Source organism: Mustela lutreola, chromosome 7 (assembly GCF_030435805.1).
Source record: "Mustela lutreola isolate mMusLut2 chromosome 7, mMusLut2.pri, whole genome shotgun sequence".
Lineage (NCBI taxonomy): Eukaryota > Metazoa > Chordata > Mammalia > Carnivora > Mustelidae > Mustela > Mustela lutreola.
In genome coordinates this window covers 37,436,993-37,457,265 of record NC_081296.1, presented here as the reverse complement: position 1 = coordinate 37,457,265, position 20,273 = coordinate 37,436,993, and the positions used below count along the sequence as shown (strand labels likewise).

Here is a 20,273-nt window from a genome sequence, read left to right as displayed (position 1 = left end):
GAAAGGAAGGGGAGGCTCATTTTAGGTCATGAAGAGTTAAAATAATTAGAAGCAGCCACTCACTTTTGAAGACCAGCTGTGGAGTCAGGGGAGAGCCCGAGGACCACTGCTTCTGTGTTGGTATTCTTCGGATGGCATGTGTGTGTTTTTTTTGTTCTTTTTTTAAGATTTTATTTGTTAGAAAACACAAGCAGGGGGAGCAGCAGATAGAGGGAGAGAGAGAGAAGCAGACCCCCAGCTGAGCAAGGAACCTGATGTGGGACTCGATCCCAGGATCCTGGGATCATGACCTGAGCTGAAGGCAAATACTTCACCGAGGTGTCCCTAGACAATGCTGTTTTCTAAATTGACCATCACGAGTCCCAAACTTTATAAAACATATATTTAAAAAGAAAACCAATGAGGCCCCCTTCGTGCATGGCTCACCTACCTCATGTGCCCCCTTCCCGTCCCTGGTGCTCCTAGTGTATCCACAGCAAGTTGGTTGGGAACAGGGCATCCTTCACCAGGTGCTCCAGGCTCCTGAATACCTCCCGAACTCCTGCTCTATGGCCTTCATCCCATCTGCCACGTGGGAAAGTTGGCCTACAAGGACAGCACATTTCCAAGCGTACGAGGTGCCTAAGGGCGCCCACTGCAGGCTGCCGCTGTGTTAGTTGCTGGAAGCTAGTGGGACATGCCTGGGGACTTCGATGCAGGCCCAGCTGGGCGGGCAAAGCTCAGGGATATACTGCTTGTGCGAAAAGAGCCATCTGGGAGCTAGAAGAGGCAGTGGAGAGGCCAGGCCAGGCCTGAAGGCAGACGACTGAACACAAGGGGGGGTTCACAGTGCTTCTGCCGTGATCCCCAGGTTCGGGTCCGAGGCAGGAAAAAATAGAATGCTCTCACCCACTCTTTTGACAGGTGACTGGCCCCAGTGTCCAGCAGGAGCAGGACCAAGTGGAAGCAGGAGGGGGTGGTCCGTGACCGACGTGGCAGTGGTGCCCAGCAGTAGAAGGGAGGCCTCGAGGGGACAGACGATCCGTGGGGATGGAGTGGGAGGGCAGCAGGGGCCACAGGCTAGCGGACAGGATGACCCAGCCCACAGCTACGTGGGAGATATTTTGGGGCTTCCACACTTTGCAAGAGCTGGGGCTTTGTGTCTGCATGAGAGAGCAATACACAAGTCTTGCCAAACTGATCTCACCTGTCGCTGAAGCTTGGGTGCTGAGAAGGTTCCTCAGGAGCTTGGAGACTCTTGATAAGAATGAATGGCAGGTACAGTCTAGACAACCTCAGGTGGCCGGATGCTAAGAGTCTGGCTCCTGTTGGAGTGGCTGCTGACCCGGCGTGGAGTGAGTCAGGAGGACAGTAGTTCTGAGCCCTGGGTGCACACTGGAGTCTTTGGGCCGGGAATGGGGGGCGGGGCGGGGGGGTGGCGGCGGCTGTTACCAATGACAAGATTCCTGGGTCCCACCCCCATGGACTGTAATTGAACTGGTCTAGGGTGCAAACCGGGCACCTGGAGTTGTTGAGATCGCTAATGCACGGCCAGAAAGGGGAGAACCCCAGAACTGGGGATTCGATCGCACATCTGTGATTCACGTATGTGTTAGCCTTGAACTGAGGTGACCCGTACATCCTGGGATACGATGCAGCAGGGGAGAGGGGGACGCGGGGTCTTCCCCAGAGAAACCTCCTACACTGGTGGAAAGTGATGAAAATATCAAGCTGCATTTCCTGCGAGTATGCTTGGTGCAGCCAGGAGGCCCGCTGTGTGGATTTGCAACGCAGTTGTCACGCTGAGTTGATCTGTGTTGGAGACCAGTGAACTGTAGCTCACAAGCCGGACTGCATGTGTCTCCTAGTTCCAAAGATGTTGCACCACTGTAAGAGAAAACCTCGTGGGCTCCCCGTGGATCTGTCTGAGCGCCGTTCTGCAGTCAAAGAAACAGTCCATTAACCGAGTGTAATGAAGAAATAAAACCTAGTGTGTCCTTGCACTGCAAGCAGTATCAAAGGGGCTTTGATTCCCGGCCCAGCAGCGCATCTTCAAGCACTCTTCCTCTTTTCTTCGGCTCCCCTCTTGCCCACTTGCTAGTTCCTTGGAGCTTCTTCCTTCTCTCTTTCCAGGCTGTGCACGTGAGCGCTCATCGTCCCTGCTCCGTTTCCCATTCCACCATTCCTTTTCCCTTCCCAGCAGATCTCAAGCCTTTTCCAACAAAAAGCCTCTTCTTGGCTTGTGTCCGGCTCTCTGCTACTATCCCTCTATGCTCCCCACCCGCACAACTCGGTTACCCGGACTGTGGACGGAAGCCCAGCAGTGGTGCTCCCCTAGTGAGCAGGAGGGGGGCAGGAGGACGTCTACACCAGAGCCTCTCGTGCTGATTGTCCTTTTGTTAAACCTGGGTTTCTAGAAACACCTTTTGCAAGCGCACCAGTACCTCCTGGCCACGTTGCTGGGATTTAAGGCAGGGAGAGGGCTTGAGTGGATGGGCCGGCTGGAGTTCAGTAGAAGGCATTCTGGCGAGGTCATTTCTGTGTCCCAGCTGCACTTGGCAAGAGTCCCCAAGGGTGAGGAAGAACTTGAAGAAGAGGCCGGGCTGGAAGTTCCAGGCTTCTCGCCGTTGACCGGCTCAGCAGAAGGGGAGCGTCCCTTCTTTAAGGGAGCCAGACGAAAGATGTTGCACCACTGTAAGAGAAAAAATGACCCCAGGACAATGAGAGGCCTTAAGAATGAGATTCTGATGGCCATCATAAATAAGTCTGGTATGAAGTTGGATTTAGCCCAAAGACAGCTCTCCTGCTCTCCAGGGGAGCTCAAATCTTAGAAGAGGATTATCCGAAAAGATGACTATGGCCCTAAGGCCTGAGAAGTCATTCCAGAAAGAAGGAGACAGGTGGAGGCACTCCGGGCCACTGCGTGGCCTTTTGCAATTATGTTGGGAGCAATAAGAGGAAGGAAGAAGAGAAAGCTCGGTGTGCCATGTCGGTGGGTGACAGAGAGGACTCAGGAAAAGAGACAGCTCTTCAGCTCTGGGGAGGACACAGCAAGAGGAGTCCAGCTCTTTCCACCAGCCCAAGGGCAAGAGCAAGGTCTGCAAGGCTGAAGATTAAAAAAACACCTGGATTTTTCCCTCGGGGGAGGAAGGCGGCGTCTCTGGCTTACCAGCCAGCAACTTGGAGGAGGAGCCCTCTATAGAGGGCTCCTTATGGGGAGGAAAGGGAGCTGGGATCAGGAGTCAGAAGACTGAGAGGCGAGGCAAGGCATGCAAAAGAAACCTTTGCTGCATGGTGGAATCAGGGATATGGATGTGCCAGGCGTTTGACGAAGACTTTAATCAGGATCTTATGTGTAGAATCCCCTCACTGCCAGGCTTCTGTAAGCAAGCCCAGCTTTAGATGGATACATAGTAAATGTCTCTTTCAATCAGTGACCCGGGAGGAAGTTGGTGAGCCTGGGGTTAGGGCTATGAAAAGCAAAAGGAGTAAGAAATCAGGCACTCCTAGGAAAATCCCACACATCCTACCTGTGTTTAGTAATGACTTTGCTCTTGGCTGAAGTTTTGTTAAAATGTTTCACCTGGAGAGGAAGAGGGCCTAAACCCATGCTTATTCGCTCCCAAGCCAGGGGCATTAGCCAGAAGCCAGAGTTTGTTCTTGGAGGCTTCAGGTAGCCCCAGAGGAGGCCAGTATCATCACCCTGCCAGAGGTGGTCCAGAAGTAGGACAGACCTGAGGTCTGCTCTAGACTCTGTCCCAGTAGTACCCCAGCCCTGTGACACCTGGCATCGGCCGTGTCCTTTCCTCCTGGGCTCTGGCTAACAGCCCCAGGTGGCATTCCCAGGAAGTTCTGAGCAGGCCACCCAAGACACCTTCTGGGTGAGGCAGCCAGCAGACGATGAGCTGTCCACTTTAGGGAGAGGCTCTCCCACCCTCCAGCCGCAGCCCCTTGGGAGCCCCACAGACTTGGAGCCCTTCTCCCACCCGAGGCCTTTCAAACCTTGTTGGCCTGGGTGCTGGAGAGAATAGGGCCTTGGGTGCTCAGGCTAGAGGAGCCCTGGGCCTGAGGCTTCCCGGAGCAGCTGGCTCCTGGATACCAAATGACAAAGGGCCTTCAGGCCCTGAGACTTCTCTCTCCATGGCTCTCGCTTCCCGGCTCTACGTGTCATTCCTGAGGCTGAGCAGCCCTCCTCTCCCACTTTGTGCAGGACACTAGGGCCCAGGCTGGCCATGGGGATGAGAGCCAGGCTCCTGGCTCCTTCCAGAGAAACTTTTGAGGTTTGAGATGAGCCTCCTTCCTCCCGTCCCAAGTTCATGGTGTTTCTTCTGAGTGTTCAGAGAGAAGGGAGCAACAGACCCCTCCAGCCCCAACCACCACAGCAGCAGTCCCTTCCCTGAGCTTCAGTGCTCAGCACCACGCACCCATGGGCACACTCACTCACATATGCTCACGTGCCCACACACTTGTCAACACTGGTTCACAAATTCACATGTGATGCACACATTTGACATTTACATTTCTTCCCATACTCGTGCTTTCACACATACACATGCACACACACACACTCGCCTGTGTGATCTCAACCTCTCACTCCTACTCACTACTGCATGGTTCACCTGTGGCCCTCACACGCACGCACACACACATGCATCTGTTCATGTGTACATGTCCCCCTGCACACACACTCAGACACGTGCCTTCCCCTTCCCAATATCCTGCTGTTCCCATGTGCGTGCAGATGCCCCCAGCCATACCAGCTAGCTCGTGTCCCCACACTCACGCTACGCGCACCCACGCACACATGCATGCACACATACACACTTGCTCACGGGCACGTGCTCATGCTCCCAACATGCGCCATCACCCTCCGGCCCCCTAACCTATTGGTTTTTCTGTGTTGCAGTCTTCCCGAGAGCTGGATGACAGCAGCAGCAGGTCCAGTGACCTCCAGCTGGAGGGCCCCAGCTCCCTCAGGGTCCTGAACGAGAGCCTCGCCGACCCCCAAGCAGAAGACAGGCCCCTGGTTTTCTTTGACCTCAAGATTGACAGTGAAAGTGGGTTCTCCATTGGCCCCTCGCACCCTTTTCTAGCTTAGTCTCCAAGTCCCCCAGATAAGTGCAGGCAGAGCTATGTCCTGGGCCCGGGAGAGCCCAGAGCTCTGGCCAGTGACCGCGGCCTGAGAGCAGGCAGGGCGCTGCATTTCCCTGGGACTCTGGCTGTCCCACTTGGTTGATGGAATAAAGACCTCTGTCTCGACCAGCGCCTGAAAGCCTGAGGCATGTGCCTCCATGAACTCTTTGACCAGCGCTTCTCTTAGAGAACCCTGGCAATGCCCCTCTAAACAGAAACAACGCGATGTGGGAAGTACCATGATGAGGCCAGCAATCCAAGCAAGGCCTTAGGCCATGGCTGCAGAATTCTGAGTACAGAGCCCCGTCCACAGGTGGGCCGCACCCGGAGGCTGACAGCCAAGACCACAGGGAAAGAGGATCCCTTCTCCCAGAAGCCCATCAGCTCCCCACGGTGCTTCCCTGCAGTGCCCTTCACTGACCCCACGGGGCCCAGCCCGCCCTGAGGCACAGCCCCAGCGTGGGGCCAGCCTAGCCAGGCAGAAGTAGTGTATTGCCCTAGGAGAGGGAAGTCATTGGCAGACCTCACAGGGCAGCTCTGAATGGAGTAGATTGGGCCAGTGGGCCGTGTGTGCCGGGGCTGTGACTGGCCAGGAGTCTTGGCTCAGTGACTGATGGGATTGGAGGCTGGGGCAGGGAGCGGAGGATACAGTGGAGGCAAAGAGAGGCCCTGATGTTGGTGGGTGAGGGTAACCGAAGGCAGGCAGGAGGGACCTGGATCTAAACTGTTTGGCAATGTCTGGGGCAGGTGGCAGGGGCAGGGGACTGCTGGACTCCCAGCAGGTGCGCGGGGGGGTATTTGGAGAGCAGCCAGCCCTCCCCTTCTGACCCTTGTCCCCATGAGAGCCAGGGCAGAGCCGTTCAGAGGCTGATGTCTGGTTCCCACCAGCAGGTCCCACGGTGGGGTCTCTGTGCAGCGGGACAGCAGCCCCCCCAGCTCCCGCCCTGTGTCCCCCATGCCTCAGGGGCCTCACCTTGCCCTTCTCTCCTGCCCAGCCCAGAAGATTAGCCAGCTGGCAGCAGTGAACCGGGAGAGTGAGTTCCGCGTGCTCATCCGGCCCGAGGCCTTCTTCTGCACCAACTCCAAGGCTGTCTCCCTGGAGGTGGGGCTGCAGCACTTCCTTGGTTTTCTGGGCTCCCTGCACCGCCCCATCCTGGCCTGCTACAAGCTGTGGGGACCCGGCCTCCCCAACCTCTTCCGGGTCCTGGAGGACATGAACAAGCTATGGGAGTTTGAGCAGGTCATCTCGGGTTTCCTGGCTGCACGGCCCCTCCTCCGGGAGCTGGTGCCCGGGGCCAGCAGCTTCAAGCTCAAGAGCCTGGCCGAGACCTACCTGGCAAGAAGCATGAGCGAGCGCAGCGCCCTGGCCGCCGTGCTGGCCCTGCGGGACCTGTTCCGGCTCCTGGACATCTTCCCAAGCCCCCAGCTAGCCCAGCACGTCTACTGCTTCAGCAGCCTGCAGTGCTTCACGTCCCTGCAGCCGCTGGTGCAGGCGGCCGCCCTGTCACGCGCCCAGGCCCGCCTCCTGGCCCTGCACAACGTGAGCTTCACTGAGCTGCTGGCCGCGCACCGCCGTGACCCCCAGTGGGGACTGCGCCGGTACAGCTGCTACCTGAGCCCGTCTGCTGCCTCGTCACCCCCCATCCAGGCCATCAGCCCCCTGCAGGCCCTGGGCACCTACTTCAGAAACCTGTCCAAGGAGCCCAGCCCGGCACCGGCAGAAGGCCTCACCGCCCCTGTTGCTGGCCGCAGCTTGGCGGGGCGGGTGTGCCAGCAGAGCTGAGAGGAGGCCCAGACTGGCTCAGGATCTCTGGAGTTAGAAGGTCATGGGGTTCCTGAGCCAGCCCCCTTCCCCCTGCCCCACTGCCCTTCTTCCCCAGCACCCAGCTGTCCTTTGCTCCGAAATCAGTTCTCTGGGACCAAACTACCCTTCTCTAAAAACCCCACAGAGAAGGTTCCAAATCCAAGCAAGTCCCAAGTCCTAACCCCCTGGGGGGCACCAGATCCCCTTTCAGGCCTTGGGAGCACCGTGGGTTGGTTCCCTTGAGACCTGGCCCCTCTTCTCCAGGAGCCAAAACCAGGGAGTAAAGAAGGCCCAGCCTCTGGGCTGAGTAGCCCCCAGCCACCCAACCTTCTACTTCTGTGAGTGTCCCTGCAGCCCCTCCCTGACCCCTGCTCACTGCCCTAGTGGGCCCACTGACAGGCCCCATAGATACTGCCCAGAACACCCCACTGGTACCCAAGTGCCTTTTAAACCAAGCCGCTGTCATGAGTTTGGGTTCTCCCACCCTTTGCCCATCTGAAGGCCGCTCTCTGGTCACTTCTTTGGGGACACAAATGCATTTTCACCCCTCTTGTCTGCAGAGACAGAAGCTTCTGTCCCACGCCTGTCCCTCTTCCAAGCTTGCCGTGTTCCTTCTAGCCACGCAGACCTACCTCCTCACAGTCACACTCTTCCGTCCTCCAGCCACCAGCCCTGCTCAGCATGGCTTTCACTTTCTCTGCACTGCCCACCTCAGCCCCACCAATGACTGTCCTCTAACCCAGCGCTGCCTGCTACATAGGGGCGCACAGCGTTGGCGTCCCCTGAGAGCCTCTAGCCCAGACCTCTGGAATCAGCCTCTCTGAGGTGGGCCCTGCGGGCTGCCTTAGCATGTCTTCCAGATGATTCTGAAGCCTGCTAATACTTAGAACCAGTGCTCTGATAGACTGCTCCCCGAACACGCAGCAGGCTGGAATGGCAGAACCAGTCCTGGTCCTGACTGGGCAAATGGAGGGTGACCTAGGAAAAGACCCCATTCTGCGCTCCAGCATCCCCCCACCTGCTAAATAGGCTCCCATCCAGCTCTGCCATTCTGGGATTTTAGACAAGGACTGCAGCCACAAAGACAGTGGGCAGGACGGTTCTCAACTTAAACCCTAGCTCTCAGTCCTAAGCCAAGGCCCCCAGCCTGTGGTCACATCAGAGGTCAGGAGCAGAACACAGACAGGTCAGGGCCTGCCCTCTGATCAGCAGAACCACTGCCCCCGCACTGCTCCCCTCTCCCCTCTTCCTTGGCTCCTGCCACTGGGACACAGCCCAGGCCTCCAACATCCATTGCCTGAGCTTTCACAGGGATGAGGTCTGTGTGCCCACAGCTCAGCCCCCATCCAGCAGGTGCCCTGGAGATGCCCCGAGGGATTGCATGGGAACTGGCTACCACAGTGGGAATGCCGGTCGACCAGTGAGCTCTGATGCATTTAAACTAGGATTCGGGGGCACCTGGGTGGCTCAGTGGGTTAAGCTGCTGCCTTTGGCTCAGGTCATGATCTCAGGGTCCTGGGATCGAGTCCCGCATTGGGCTCTCTGCTCAGCAGGGAGCCTGCTTCCCTCTCTCTCTCTGCCTGCCTCTCTGCCTACTTGTGATCTCTGTCAAATAAATAAATAAAACCTTTATAAATAAATAAATAAACTAGGATTCGCGTTCTAAGCAAGTGCTGGCCCAGAAGCTCCTATGGGAGCGGGTTGGTGGGGCCATAGCCTGGCTGTGGTGACCATCTTGGCACCTGCAAGGCAGCACCTGGGCCACTGGTCAGATCCTCAGCCTTCAACCTTGCCCTGACCTGGGCAGCACCCACTGGCTTTCAGCCCTTACCGTGCTTGCTACCTGCAGAGTTCTTGACCACAAGTTTTATAACAAAGGGCTGTTCTGCCCTCTCTCCATTTACACAGTCTCTAATAAAAGATGTGAATGTTCGAAGTCTGATGCTCCAATCCAGTGCTGCTCAGCCCACCCCAGGAGCCACCAAGCAGCCTCTTGCCTGGGGAAGAGGGTACACTCCTGGACATAGGAGAGCTGCCCTTTGTCGCATCCTTTCAGGACTCAGCAGAGCTGAGAGCCCCTAGTTGTTCAGTGCTGAGAGCCTCACAGATGTGAATTCCCCCGTTCCAAAGGGGGAGACCCAGGGTGGGCCTGTCAAGGATCATCTCCCCAAAGGAGAGCCACATGGAGGGAAAGAAGCACTAGTTTCAAGAATCACCCCCTAGAGGGCGTCTGGAGCCAGAGAGGGATGTCCCTAAGAACCTCACCTCTGCCCCGTGCTGGGTAATCTTGCATCTCTGTGTGTGTCCCCAGAGTCAGAGACAGTAAAAACCCCCAGCAAGGGGGAGGGGAGCCCAGGACATTAGCCATGTGTAATTAACTGTAATTAATGTGCCGCTGTCCAGGGTGTCACCGATGGAATCCACGTTAGTATGCCTGGCAATTTCCACGGCACAGGCAGTGTGGGGGAAGTGGCCCTCGCCTGGCCTGAGTGAGCACCCCAGTGATGTCGCTGGATTGGAGCCACCACCCCAACTCCACCTACATGCCGCAGATACCCAAATTCTTCAGGTGAGTTTTCGTCTCTAAGAGCCAAATCCAAATGTGTCCTCTGTGCCTCAGAATGCTATCTCAGATTCACCCATGTCAGCTAACCATGAACTTGCTGGGCTCAAAGTCAGGGAACTGAGTTTCAGTCCTCACAATACAGCCTCTGACTGGTCTGGTGTTCACTGATGCACAGGCTCTGACTCTGTCAAATGGGATCACATCGATCATTTTTCCCTCACAGGCTCTTGCATGAACCAAAGAAATAATGTGGAAATAGGTTTTTAATATGTGAAGAACCACACAAATATAGGATCTTATTTCACAAACAACCAAGATGACAATTTTATTTCTTCATAAGTTACGAGAAATTAATAGATCTTAGCTTTTGGCAAGAAATATACATGGGCTTGGCATCGGGGAATAAAAAGCAAGATCTGTAGCAGAGCAGACAATTGTGGGAGTCCAAGGAAGTCAGGGAAGAGAGCAGGGAAGTTGACTTTGGAGTGGCTGAGAAGTGGGTGGTTCTGTGTCCCCAGCGCACCCAAATGGGGGCAGGGGGGCTTCAGCCTCTCTGTCACTAGAGAGCCTTCTAGTGACAGCTCAGCTCAGCCCTGGCCAGCCCTGCTTGCTCTAGTGCCTCCTTCTGAGGCCCAAGGACTCACATCCCCAGGAACGTTGGTCAGAAATCTGCGTTAACTCCAACCTTGCTCTTCCTTCTACCTGTACAACACCCAGCTGCTACCTGGCACCCCTCCCCCATCCTTCCTTCTCCTCCAGTCCCCACGCATCCCATTTCATCCTTATTCCTACCCATACTCGCTCTGACCGTTAGTCCCAACCCAGACAATTCTCCCTCTCTCAGGGTTTACCCTGCACCTTACAGCTCCCAGCAGGCCCACCCCCTGATCCTGGATCCTCTGACTTCAGGTTTATGCCCACCCCACACCGCATGTGTCCCCAGCCCTTGTGCCTATCACCCCCCACCCCCCAGGGAAGGGAGCCAAGCTGGAGCTGCTCTCAGACTCGGCCAGCAGGAGGCGCTGCAGCCCCGCGTGGCCGGGCTTTACGGCGGCTGCTCCGCTTAGATGAGGTGTGGAGGAGCGTGAGGTTTAGGCTCCCATAGCGCTCCATCTTTTCCCGAGAACCACGCACGCTGCGGGTGGTATGGGAAGTAGCCTCAGGTAGATGGTGCGTGGAGAAGCAGTTCAAAAACATTAACCCTGTTTTGTTTATTTTAACATCTATCAGAAAAAAATATAGCCAGCTTATCAAAACGGTGATCTCTGGAATATAGTTGCTCAGAATGAGGCTAAAGTGAAATTATTTAAAGGTCTAATTTAAGGATAAATATTAGGGGACGCCTGGGTGGCTCAGTGGTTAAAGCCTCTGCCTTCAGCTCAGGTGATGATCCCAGGATCCTGGCATCGAACCCCGCATCGGGCTCTTTGCTCGGAGGTGAGCCTGCTTTCCCCCTCGGCACCCCCTCCCCGCCCTCTGACTGCCTCTCTGCCTGCTTGTGATCTCTGTCAAATAAATAAATAAAATCTAAAAAAAAAAAAAAAGAAAAGAAAAGAAAATTAGGTAACACAAGCTGAGGAGGGTCACAGGTATAGCAAAACATGTGGCTTCATGTGGGGAAATCCTGGGTTACCTACAAGTGCAATTAGGATGAGGCTTGGAGCTAAGGTCAGGGCCCAGGTTAGAACTAGGGTAAGGATGGGGTGGGGTTAGAGGTTGGGGTAAAGGGTGCCTGGGTGGCTCAATTGGTTAAGGGACTGCCTTCAGCTCAGGTTGTGACCCTGGAATCCTGGAATGGAGCCCCGCATCGGGCTCCCTGCTTGGTGGAGTCTGCTTCTCCCTCTGACCCTACTCCCCTCATGCTTGCTCTCTCTCAAATAAAGAAATAAAATCTTTTTAAAAAGAAAAAGGAAGAAGAAGAAGAAGCTGGAGTAAAGCCTCGGGTTAGGATTTGGGGGTATATCAAATTTAGGGGCACATTTGGTGATGAAGTTTAGCAACGGAGTTAAGAATCAAAAGGAATAGAATTAGAGTCACTCTTGAGGCTCCCTATGTCACTTTGGCAGCTGAAGAGTCCATGAAACTCTCATATGGCACCCTAAGTGTGGCCTGCCTCCCTCCCCAGCATCCTCTTCTAAAAGCACCTGGCAGGGCTGCCTTGGTGGCTCAGTCGGTTAAGCGACTGCCTTCAGCTCAGGTCATATATAATCCCAGGGTCTCAGGATCGAGCCCTATGTCGGAGCCCCACCTCGGACCCCCACGTCCTAGCCCCATGTCTGGCTCCCTGCTCAGCAAGGGAGTAGGCTTCTCCCTCTCTCTCTGCCCCGCCCCCTATTCATGCTCTGTCTCTCAAATAAATAAATAAAACCTTTTTAAAAATTAAAATAAAATAAAAACACACCGCAGGGGTTCCTCTTGAGTTCACTGAACCCCTGGGTGGAGAGGCACAACCGTAGTCCAATCCGCGAGCCAGAGCCTCTAGCCGGGAGCTGATACTGCCCCCAGCGGACACAATTGGAAGGTAACCGTGTGTTCCCAATGCTTTCTCAGCGCAGGTAACCTCCTGCAGTCTCGCCAGCAACCCCCTGCAGTTACGTCATCGCCTCTTTCTGCAGATGAACACAAGGTGGGGGTGGGGTGGGGGGCGGGAAGGTCACGCACCTTGCTCAAGGTGTCATTAAACTTGTACGTACCGAGTTGGGGTCGGCCCAGCGGGGCGCCTGTGTCTAGACTGGAGCCATCTGTGGCCCACAGCTGCCTGGTGCATTGCCTCTTTGAGGGGGGTGGGGGGAGGGGGGGGAGAAGGAGAGGAGCGGGGGCGGTTCTCTGCCCTCTCCTTCCCGCGCCCTCCTGGTCTGTTGGTCTGACAAGATGTGAAATTCAACCTTTAGAAAGCCAACATCCCAACATTCTGGTTCCAGCACTTGAATATCTACTACTTCTATTTTTTTTTTTTTTTTTAGAGCAGTGCTTCTCAAACCTTTTTATTTTTATTACCCGCATAAGGAACCTCTTTAGACATATTTTTACCTAGTCACGCACCCTCCCAGTGAAATTTTAATACTACAGTTTCCCTATAGAGTCCTTAGGATTCTCTACATACAAAATCAGGTCAACTGCAAATAAAGATCATTCTACTTTTTCCTTACACGCATGTACCGTTTATTTGTTTATATACCGTGGTCCTTTGGAGGGTCAGGAACCATTAACATATCTAAGGTTGTTAGTGGGAGCTCCTCTGTGGGGTAATATTTCCTCTGCTGAGAATGCATGATTTAGGGTAAGGCCCCAGCCCCAGTTACAATGGGGAAGTGTCCTTGGGGGGGGGCGGGGATTAACCCCACCTTGTGGCTCAGTTCCTAGGTGGGAATGAGGTGGGAAGGAGCTGCAGGAAACCAGTAGGGAACACAGCAGGGATCTGTAAGGACATACTTCCCTGGAGTAGCTCTGGCACTGGGATAAGCCTGAGGCTTGGGTGAAATGAGGGCAGGCCCATCATTTAGTTTTGTATCCAAATCCAGATGTCAGCTCCGACCTTTCAGACTTGAATAAAGCCAATGCCGGTAGTGATTCTTTTGAGAGAAGGGTCTAGAATTTCAACTGAGACACCCCTTCTCAAAATAAAACAAAAAACGAAAAACAACAACAACAACAACAAAACAAAGTTTGACATCTCTACCCACATTTACGAAACACATTTGCTGACAAGTGGAGGGTGAATTCCTTCATTCTTGGCTCAGGGAACTTCCTTAAACTCAGCCCTGAGGAATTCTTTAAAGACCAGCTGCCTGGACTGTACTAAAGACAGTTTATAAATATAAATATCGCAAACTTGATAGCCAAGCTGATCACACAAGCTAGCTTGCTAACCTCAGAAATTTTCCACGAAGCTAGGCAGCCCAACAAGCGTGAGAGGATGTAACCGTGAAATCCCATGTCACCTGTCTGAGCGTCTGAAACTGTTGACCACATTGAGTACAGAGGGCCTGGGGATAGAATTTTCCCGAAAGACTCTCTTCTGGAGCTCTATTGCCATATGGCCCAGGCCGACACCAGAGCAGACTGATTCTATAGTCAATCAGATCACTCAAGGAAGAGGCAGAGGGCGGGGAGGCTGGGCCAGAGGTGGAGTCCTGGTTGAGTCCATTCGGGAGCTGGGAAGGGTGCCAGGTGGTTAGGACACAGGTTTTGGAGAGACCTGGTTCAGAATCCTATGTGTGACCTTGGACAAGCTACTTAGCCTCTGGGGTCTCATAGGCAAACTGGAAGTGATAATACATACTTCGGAAACGATGAGGACTAATGAGATAATATACATAAAGCCCTAAACTTTGTGAGTTGTCACCGCTGAATGAAAAAGAAGTCTATACCTCCAGTATCCTAGAGAAGACCCTGTGCCGAGCCCCAGAAAGTCCTGTGGGCTTCCTCCTGTCATTGCCCTCCCCTTCTCCCTTCCTCCTCCTCTTTTTCCTCCCTCCCTCCCCCCTCCTCCCTTCTCCTGACCTCCCTGCTCCCCTCTCTTTTACTTCCCCCCTTTTCTCCCTTTCTCCCTCTCCTAATTCCAACCCATTGAAGATCTGAGAGACCCTGTCCCCAACTACTTCTCTCAGTACTTCTGTCCCCACCTCTCCAAGCCTCCTCTACCCTTGGGATACAGATCGAGGACAATGATGACCATGGCAATGGGGTCACCGGCAGGCTGGCGTCTGGAGGGATTTACTGCCTGCCCTTCCCTCCTCAGCCCCCACCTGGTCACCAGACATAGCCGGCTGCAGGAAGATCACTTTTTGCTGCACCAGCAGAGACTGTGGGTCAGACAGAAGAGGTCCTGGGAGAAGCAAATAAATACATCAAGTTTCCAGCTGGGGCTGGAGATAAGGGCTCAGGGAGATGAGGCTGAGGCTTCACTGACTCCAGGGAAAATCTATTTGGGGCACTTCAAAGAGGACTCTGCTAGGAACTAAGGGAGGGGACTGTCCCTCCTGGGAGGTCGCTGCTCTGGAAAGATGATGCTTCCTCCTTTTAGATTGGTAGGGACAGGCCTGGGAGCAAGAATGTGACAGATCTAAGCTCCTGTCCCAGCTGAGACAGGAAGGTGGAGAGGTATGTCTAGTCCCATGGCACAGGAAGGGAAACTGAGGCCAGGAAGGGAAAGAGACTTTCCCAAAGCCTCACAGATAGTCAGTGGAAAAGCAGGGTCAGCCCCCTGTTCCCTGGTTTCCTGCTCTGGACCCCCTTACACTGAATTGTACCTGGCTGTCCCCAAGACATGGCCTCGCCTGGGTGCAAGCCCCACCTGAGGGAGGGATGTCCTTCCTCCTAATCTCTGCCCCAGCCAGCTGCCTGCCAGGAGGTGCTGTCCCTCTCTGGGACATGCTGTCAGTAATCGGGACATGCTCTAGTCAAGGGCACAGTCTCAGGCTTTCCCAGACACGGTAGGGCTCTGCTTTGGGTGCCCAGGAGCCTTGGAGCGGGGTATAGGAGACCTGCATGGGGGCATATTTCCCACCCAGAAACAGCCATCAGAGAGGCCACCTCTGCCTCAGAGGTGCAAGGGCCTCCTAAGCGGCCTCCTAACCTCCTCTCTCTGAGGATACCTGAACCTGCTGGGTCAGGGAGGGCAGAGACAGAATCCGCCTGGTTCCCAGTTGTCCCCCTGCCAAGCAGAGCGCCCAGCAACATGGGGGAGGCTGGATTCTGGCCAGTGGGATGAAGGACATAGCAGGCCCATTTCTGCTCGTCCTTCCCTTGGCTTCTACGGGCTTGGCTTCTGACAGCTCACATCTGTGGCTTTCTTCCTAGGCCTGCCCTTAGGCTACTGGAGCTGACTCCCCACAGGCACAGAGAGGAGGAAGTGCCTGGAAGTTTCCATCCCTGGAGGCAGCCCCTAGCCAATGTCTGACTGCTGTGCATCTCTCTGAGGTGTGATTTATGCCTAGAACTCCCTGGGATCAGGCCTCTGAGGCAGAGACTTCCTGAAATCACACACTGGCTTGGCTTCTTCCCCTTCATCTCCCACTTCCCTTCTCGAGCCCTGCCAGTCTCTGCTAAGAAATTTCCTCAGTCATGGCTTGTGCATGAATCCCCTTTGCAGCTCTGCTTCTAGGAAACTCTTTCCAGAAACAAAGGAAGAGCCTGTTGCCAGTGAGAGACTAAAGATACCCAGGAGGAAATTTAATGTATTCTGTGCTATCAAGTGCCCCATCCATGCTAGTCTGACTTTGGTGGGGACCATAGAGGAGAAGGCTCTGGGTGACACTCCAGAAGCTTTCAGCCTGGAGGGTGAAGGAGGAGGAGCCCCCACCCCCTGGACCTTGCCCTTGTGGTCTCTGATGGGTGCTCAGGAGGGGGTCTCAAAATAGGTGTTTACTATGACCTCTCTCCACTGATGGCCTCAGGCGATGGAGAACTGAGGGCCACAGAGCAGAGTGGAGTGGCCAGAACTGAAGAAGAGTCCTGGTCTTGCTTCTACATGCACCCACTGGTCAGGGAGCCCCTGGCAACCTTGGCATTTCTTCCTGGGCCTATACACCAGGCTTCTGAATTATTCAGTGATCAGATTTAATTTCTAATGATCACACACATACACACACACAGGCCCTGAACCCTACAATGTGAAGGGCCTTCAAGCTGTAATTTGTAGCAAGAGGACTCTCCCTGCCCTCAGAACAATGTGTAGCTGTTTGGGGAGGGGGCAGTTAGCTCCTGGCCCAGGTGTGCTGATGACCTGAAAAGATGAGGCAGGTGCAGTACCACGGGAGGGAAAACAAAGAAATTGTCCAGTGACATGAGGAAGAAGGCAAGCAGTGGTTCCCAGACCTTCCAAAGACCTCCTCCTGCAGGAAGCCAGGGTCTCAGAACTCAGCAGCACTGGAAGGGCCTCTGAGCTCACCCAGCCCACCCTCCTACGTTTACAAGCATGGAGACCTAGCAGGAGAGAGGATAGGAGTCACGTAAGGTCATACAAGGAGTCTGTGGAAGATTTGCACTGCCTCCACATTCTTCAGAAGACCTGGGGACAATTCTTCCTCCTGTCTTCCACCTCAACAGCAAAGGCCTGTCTTCCCTGCCATGGGACTGGGCAACGTACTCAGGATATGAAGTCATGTAGGAACATCTCTGAGTTCATAAACGTCTCCTGTTCATAAATATCCAACTGAAGACTCAAGCTTCCACTGCTCCCAAAATAGCTTTGGATCCCAGCACAGGCATTTCCAAGAACAAATTTTTATCATTTTAAGAATTCTGTGAAAGCAGAGAATTCTCTAGCTTTATGGATCCTTACCCCAGAGAGCTCCCTATATCCTGGTCATACACTGTGCCCTGATCCTAGCCACAGACATTGGACGTAGTAGACTGGTCTGATCTCCAGATAAGGTGTCTCTTGCGATTTACTGTCTAACATGGTACTCAATATGGTTGATTACAGTTATGGTCAGTTTCATTTCAATTCATTTTGACACAATAGTAGATTACTCTCTCATGCCACCCCTCCCCCCAGCACTTTTCTTTAAAGGGGATTTCTTGCCTGTAGATAATCCTGGGATTGACTCTTCAACATACATTTCAGGGCTAGATGATTACTCTCAGCCAATCAATTCAATCCCCTTGACCACTGATTGGCTCAGAGATGAGAAGTCCTAAGCCAATAGGTGTCCATAAGGCCTAAGGAGAGGTTATGGCTTCTAGAAAGGGAATCCAGTCTCTCTGTTCCACTACTGAGTCTTTTACCACCAAACATGTCACCCCAGCTGCTGCTGAAGCCTTCCAGTGCATCAAGGGACACAAGTCTCAGGCAGAAGCCCCATTAGGGGTGGCAGAGGAAAGAGAGTCTGGGCCTGCTGATGTCACTGGGCCACTGAACCAACTAGACCTGAAGCCAGCTCTGCTTCCTCCCTGCAAGATGATACCCACAGAGTTTAAAACACTTCATGATGGGAAGTTTGTTATCTGCAGATTGAAACCCTTCTTCATCCACTGCACCCTACTAAGGAGGGGCTGGCGGCCCCACTCCCCACTCTGGGGAGATCCAGTCTTGCCTGGGCCAGGCAGAACAGCTAAGCATGTTGCCCCTCACCCATGGGAGTGTTGCCTCTTCGAGGCAGGGGTTCCCCATCTCCAGCAAGACAAGCACAGACCCAGATAATTACATGAAATGCCACTGGAAGAGCTGTCGTTAATTTTGATGGCAATAAAGGGCCTTGCCAGCACGTTAAGCTAATTTCCTGAAAGCACTAGGAGGAAGGTTGTGGACTGGATCCCAGATTATTAATAATGTCGAGCTTCATTTGAACCGTTTAGGAAATTCTTCCCAGTTGCCTCCAGCAAACTGCCACCGGTTGCTACTTCCCTCTGAAATCCACAGCCTTCCCAAATGCAAATGTGGATTTTTTGTTGTTGTCGGTTTCCCCTGGAAAATAATTAAAGTCACAGTGCCCAATAAATACTTAAACAGATTGTGGTTTTAATTAAAAACCTTCCACCAGGGCTGCAGCTGCAGGTCTCTCTTTCCAAAAAGGCACACTGGTGACAGCTACAAGCGTGAGAATCTGAGTTTCAGTATTCTGATTGTTGCCTATGCCATGGAGGGTGGGGCAGGGAGGGAATAAAGAGAGGCATGTGGGGGCAGGGCCAAGGTCCTTCTCCCTGTGGGGGAGGCAGGACACAAGGAACCTCTCATCATATCTGTACCCAATTCTGGAAGGTAATAATAATGGCTAATTCTGGTTGTTGTTAAAAAAATAATAATTCCTTCCCGAGCACTAAGTGCCAAGTACTGGGTGCTTTGCGTGCATTGACTCACTGAATCCTCACAGCAACCTGATAAAATAGATACTCTTATTTATGATCTTTTTCTCCCTGAGGCACAGAGAGGCTATGTAACTTGGCAAAGGTCACACAGCTAGTACCTGGTGGAGTCTGATGCTAAAACCCTTCCTCCTAAACACTCCATTGAGTGTGTACAGAGGGGAGGGAGAGAGGGACAAGTTGGGGTGGGGGTACTATCATAAACTGGCACTGGCTTCCCGGAAGGGTGAGCTTTCTGCTGGAAATTAGAAAAGAAAGCAGCTTCTTAGGGAGAGAGGTGGGAACACTATAAAGGTGTGTTGGGAGGCCGGGGGACAAAGTGCAGAGCTGCAAGGTGGGAGCCGTGAGTGTTACAGAGATCTTGTGGGAGTGCAGCTGTGGGACGGATTTCCTGAGCCTGCTGCCAAGCATTGAGAATTCGATGCCCATCTAATGACTTTCCGAGGCCCTTCCCACATCCCTGAAATCACCCACGTGCCAGTCGCCAACTGAATCGTTCGCACAATGTTGTATGTCAGGAACTTTTCATTAAGCATCTATGACTTCCGATTTCACAGGGTTTTTTTTTTTCCCCCATCTTAGAGCCAACAGATTTTCTTTTTCAAGATCTCGACATTTTAGGTTCCTGACAAAATCAGAAGACTTAAGGGCTGTGTTCTAGAACCCTCCTACAGGTCTCAAAGAGAAAGGGCTCACCCCGCCCGGGATGTGTGGGTGGGTCGGTTGTTGGTGAGGGAGGCACACAGGAAGGTTTCCTCCCAGGAGGGTCTATTCGTTCAGCCGGCATTCTGAGTGTGTCTATTGTGCCCTGGGTGCAGGGAACACAATGGGGTGCGAAGCGGGGGCTGTGGCGGTGTTGGGCAGAGGAGAGGAATTTGCAGATTCCTGAGACGCAGACTGGGTGGGCGTGAGAAGGAAAGGTTCTGTGCCTTGGGTAAGGGGCCCCCAGCCAGTTGGACCTCCGACAGGGACAGCGCAGGGCTTAGGGCGGCGCTCCAGCCTCCGGCTACCATTGCCCCAGCCTCAGCGCCCGACAAGCGGTGTCCAGCAGGGGGCGCTCACGAACCGGGCCTTGGACCGAAACCTTGAGTCCACCACACAGCCGCGGGAACGACTGTGAGGGTCCACTGGGTTTCCACCCGCCCCACCCTCCAGACCGTTCGGGTCGGAGAAGTCGAAGTTAGAAGTCAGTCCGCAAAAATCTGCCCGGAGCCACAGCCCTCGGCTCCTGCGTCTGCCTAAGTTCTGGACCCCAGCCTGGTCAAAAAGCCTGAGTCCGGATTTCCCAGATTCCGATTCTGGGACACCCCCTCCTCCCTCCAACTCTGGCGGCTTAGAACCTTGAATCTCTTTTCTTCCCTCACCTACGTTCACGCACCTGATTAGGTGCCTGTTTCTTTAACGATCAAAGACGTGGGCGGCGGCGGGGGTGGTGTGTTCGCTCTCGGCTCCCCAGCCCCTCAGTAACTGTACCGTTATTAACATTATAGACATCAGACCTGCTCCTGCGCGCCCTGGCGGCGCGGGGCGAAACGTGCGGTGCTCTCCCAGCTGAGCCCGGAGGCTGGTCCTGGAGTCGTGGCTCCCATCCCAGGCCTGGGCGGACTCTGCCAGGGCAGGCACTGGGCGCTCCGGGGTCGAAGGCGGGGGTAAGGGTTGTCTTCTCCACACCCCCCGGGGCCGGCTGGGGGAACAAAAGCGCTTGCTTAAGAGTGGGCGGGTGTCGCAGGGACCCCTGGGAGTCTGAGCTCTCTTCTGGGTGGCGACCACATCCTTAGCCGCCGTCCTGGCCCCGGGAGCCCTGTGTCCCTGCCGAATTCCCCAGGCTTCTGCATCCCCGGCAAGTGAGCCTAGAAAAAGGGGGTCTTACTTGGCCCGCGGGCCCGGGTGGTTCCCGGGACGCTGGGGGGGCGGGTCCCTGCGGGCCTGGGAAGCTCCCCGCAGAGAATGAGCGAGCCCATTCTCCCTTCTACTCCCCAGCCC

The 20,273-nt window shown here is 54.3% G+C and overlaps 1 protein-coding gene across 3 annotated transcripts in view; it reads left to right on the top strand.

Annotated features, from left to right (window-relative positions):
• Positions 1-8,852, top strand: part of PML (PML nuclear body scaffold) — a 40,950-nt gene extending 32,098 nt beyond the window's left edge. The window contains exons 8-9 of one of the 3 annotated variants that reach the window (XM_059180418.1): positions 4,886-5,036; positions 6,108-8,852. In XM_059180418.1, the coding sequence (XP_059036401.1) occupies positions 4,886-5,036; positions 6,108-6,895 (939 nt within the window). In that variant the 3' untranslated portion in view covers positions 6,896-8,852. The remainder of the gene's footprint in view (positions 1-4,885; positions 5,037-6,107) is intronic. The other 2 variants (XM_059180421.1, XM_059180422.1) reach the window with 2 other exon arrangements.
• The last annotated feature ends 11,421 nt before the right edge of the window (positions 8,853-20,273 follow it).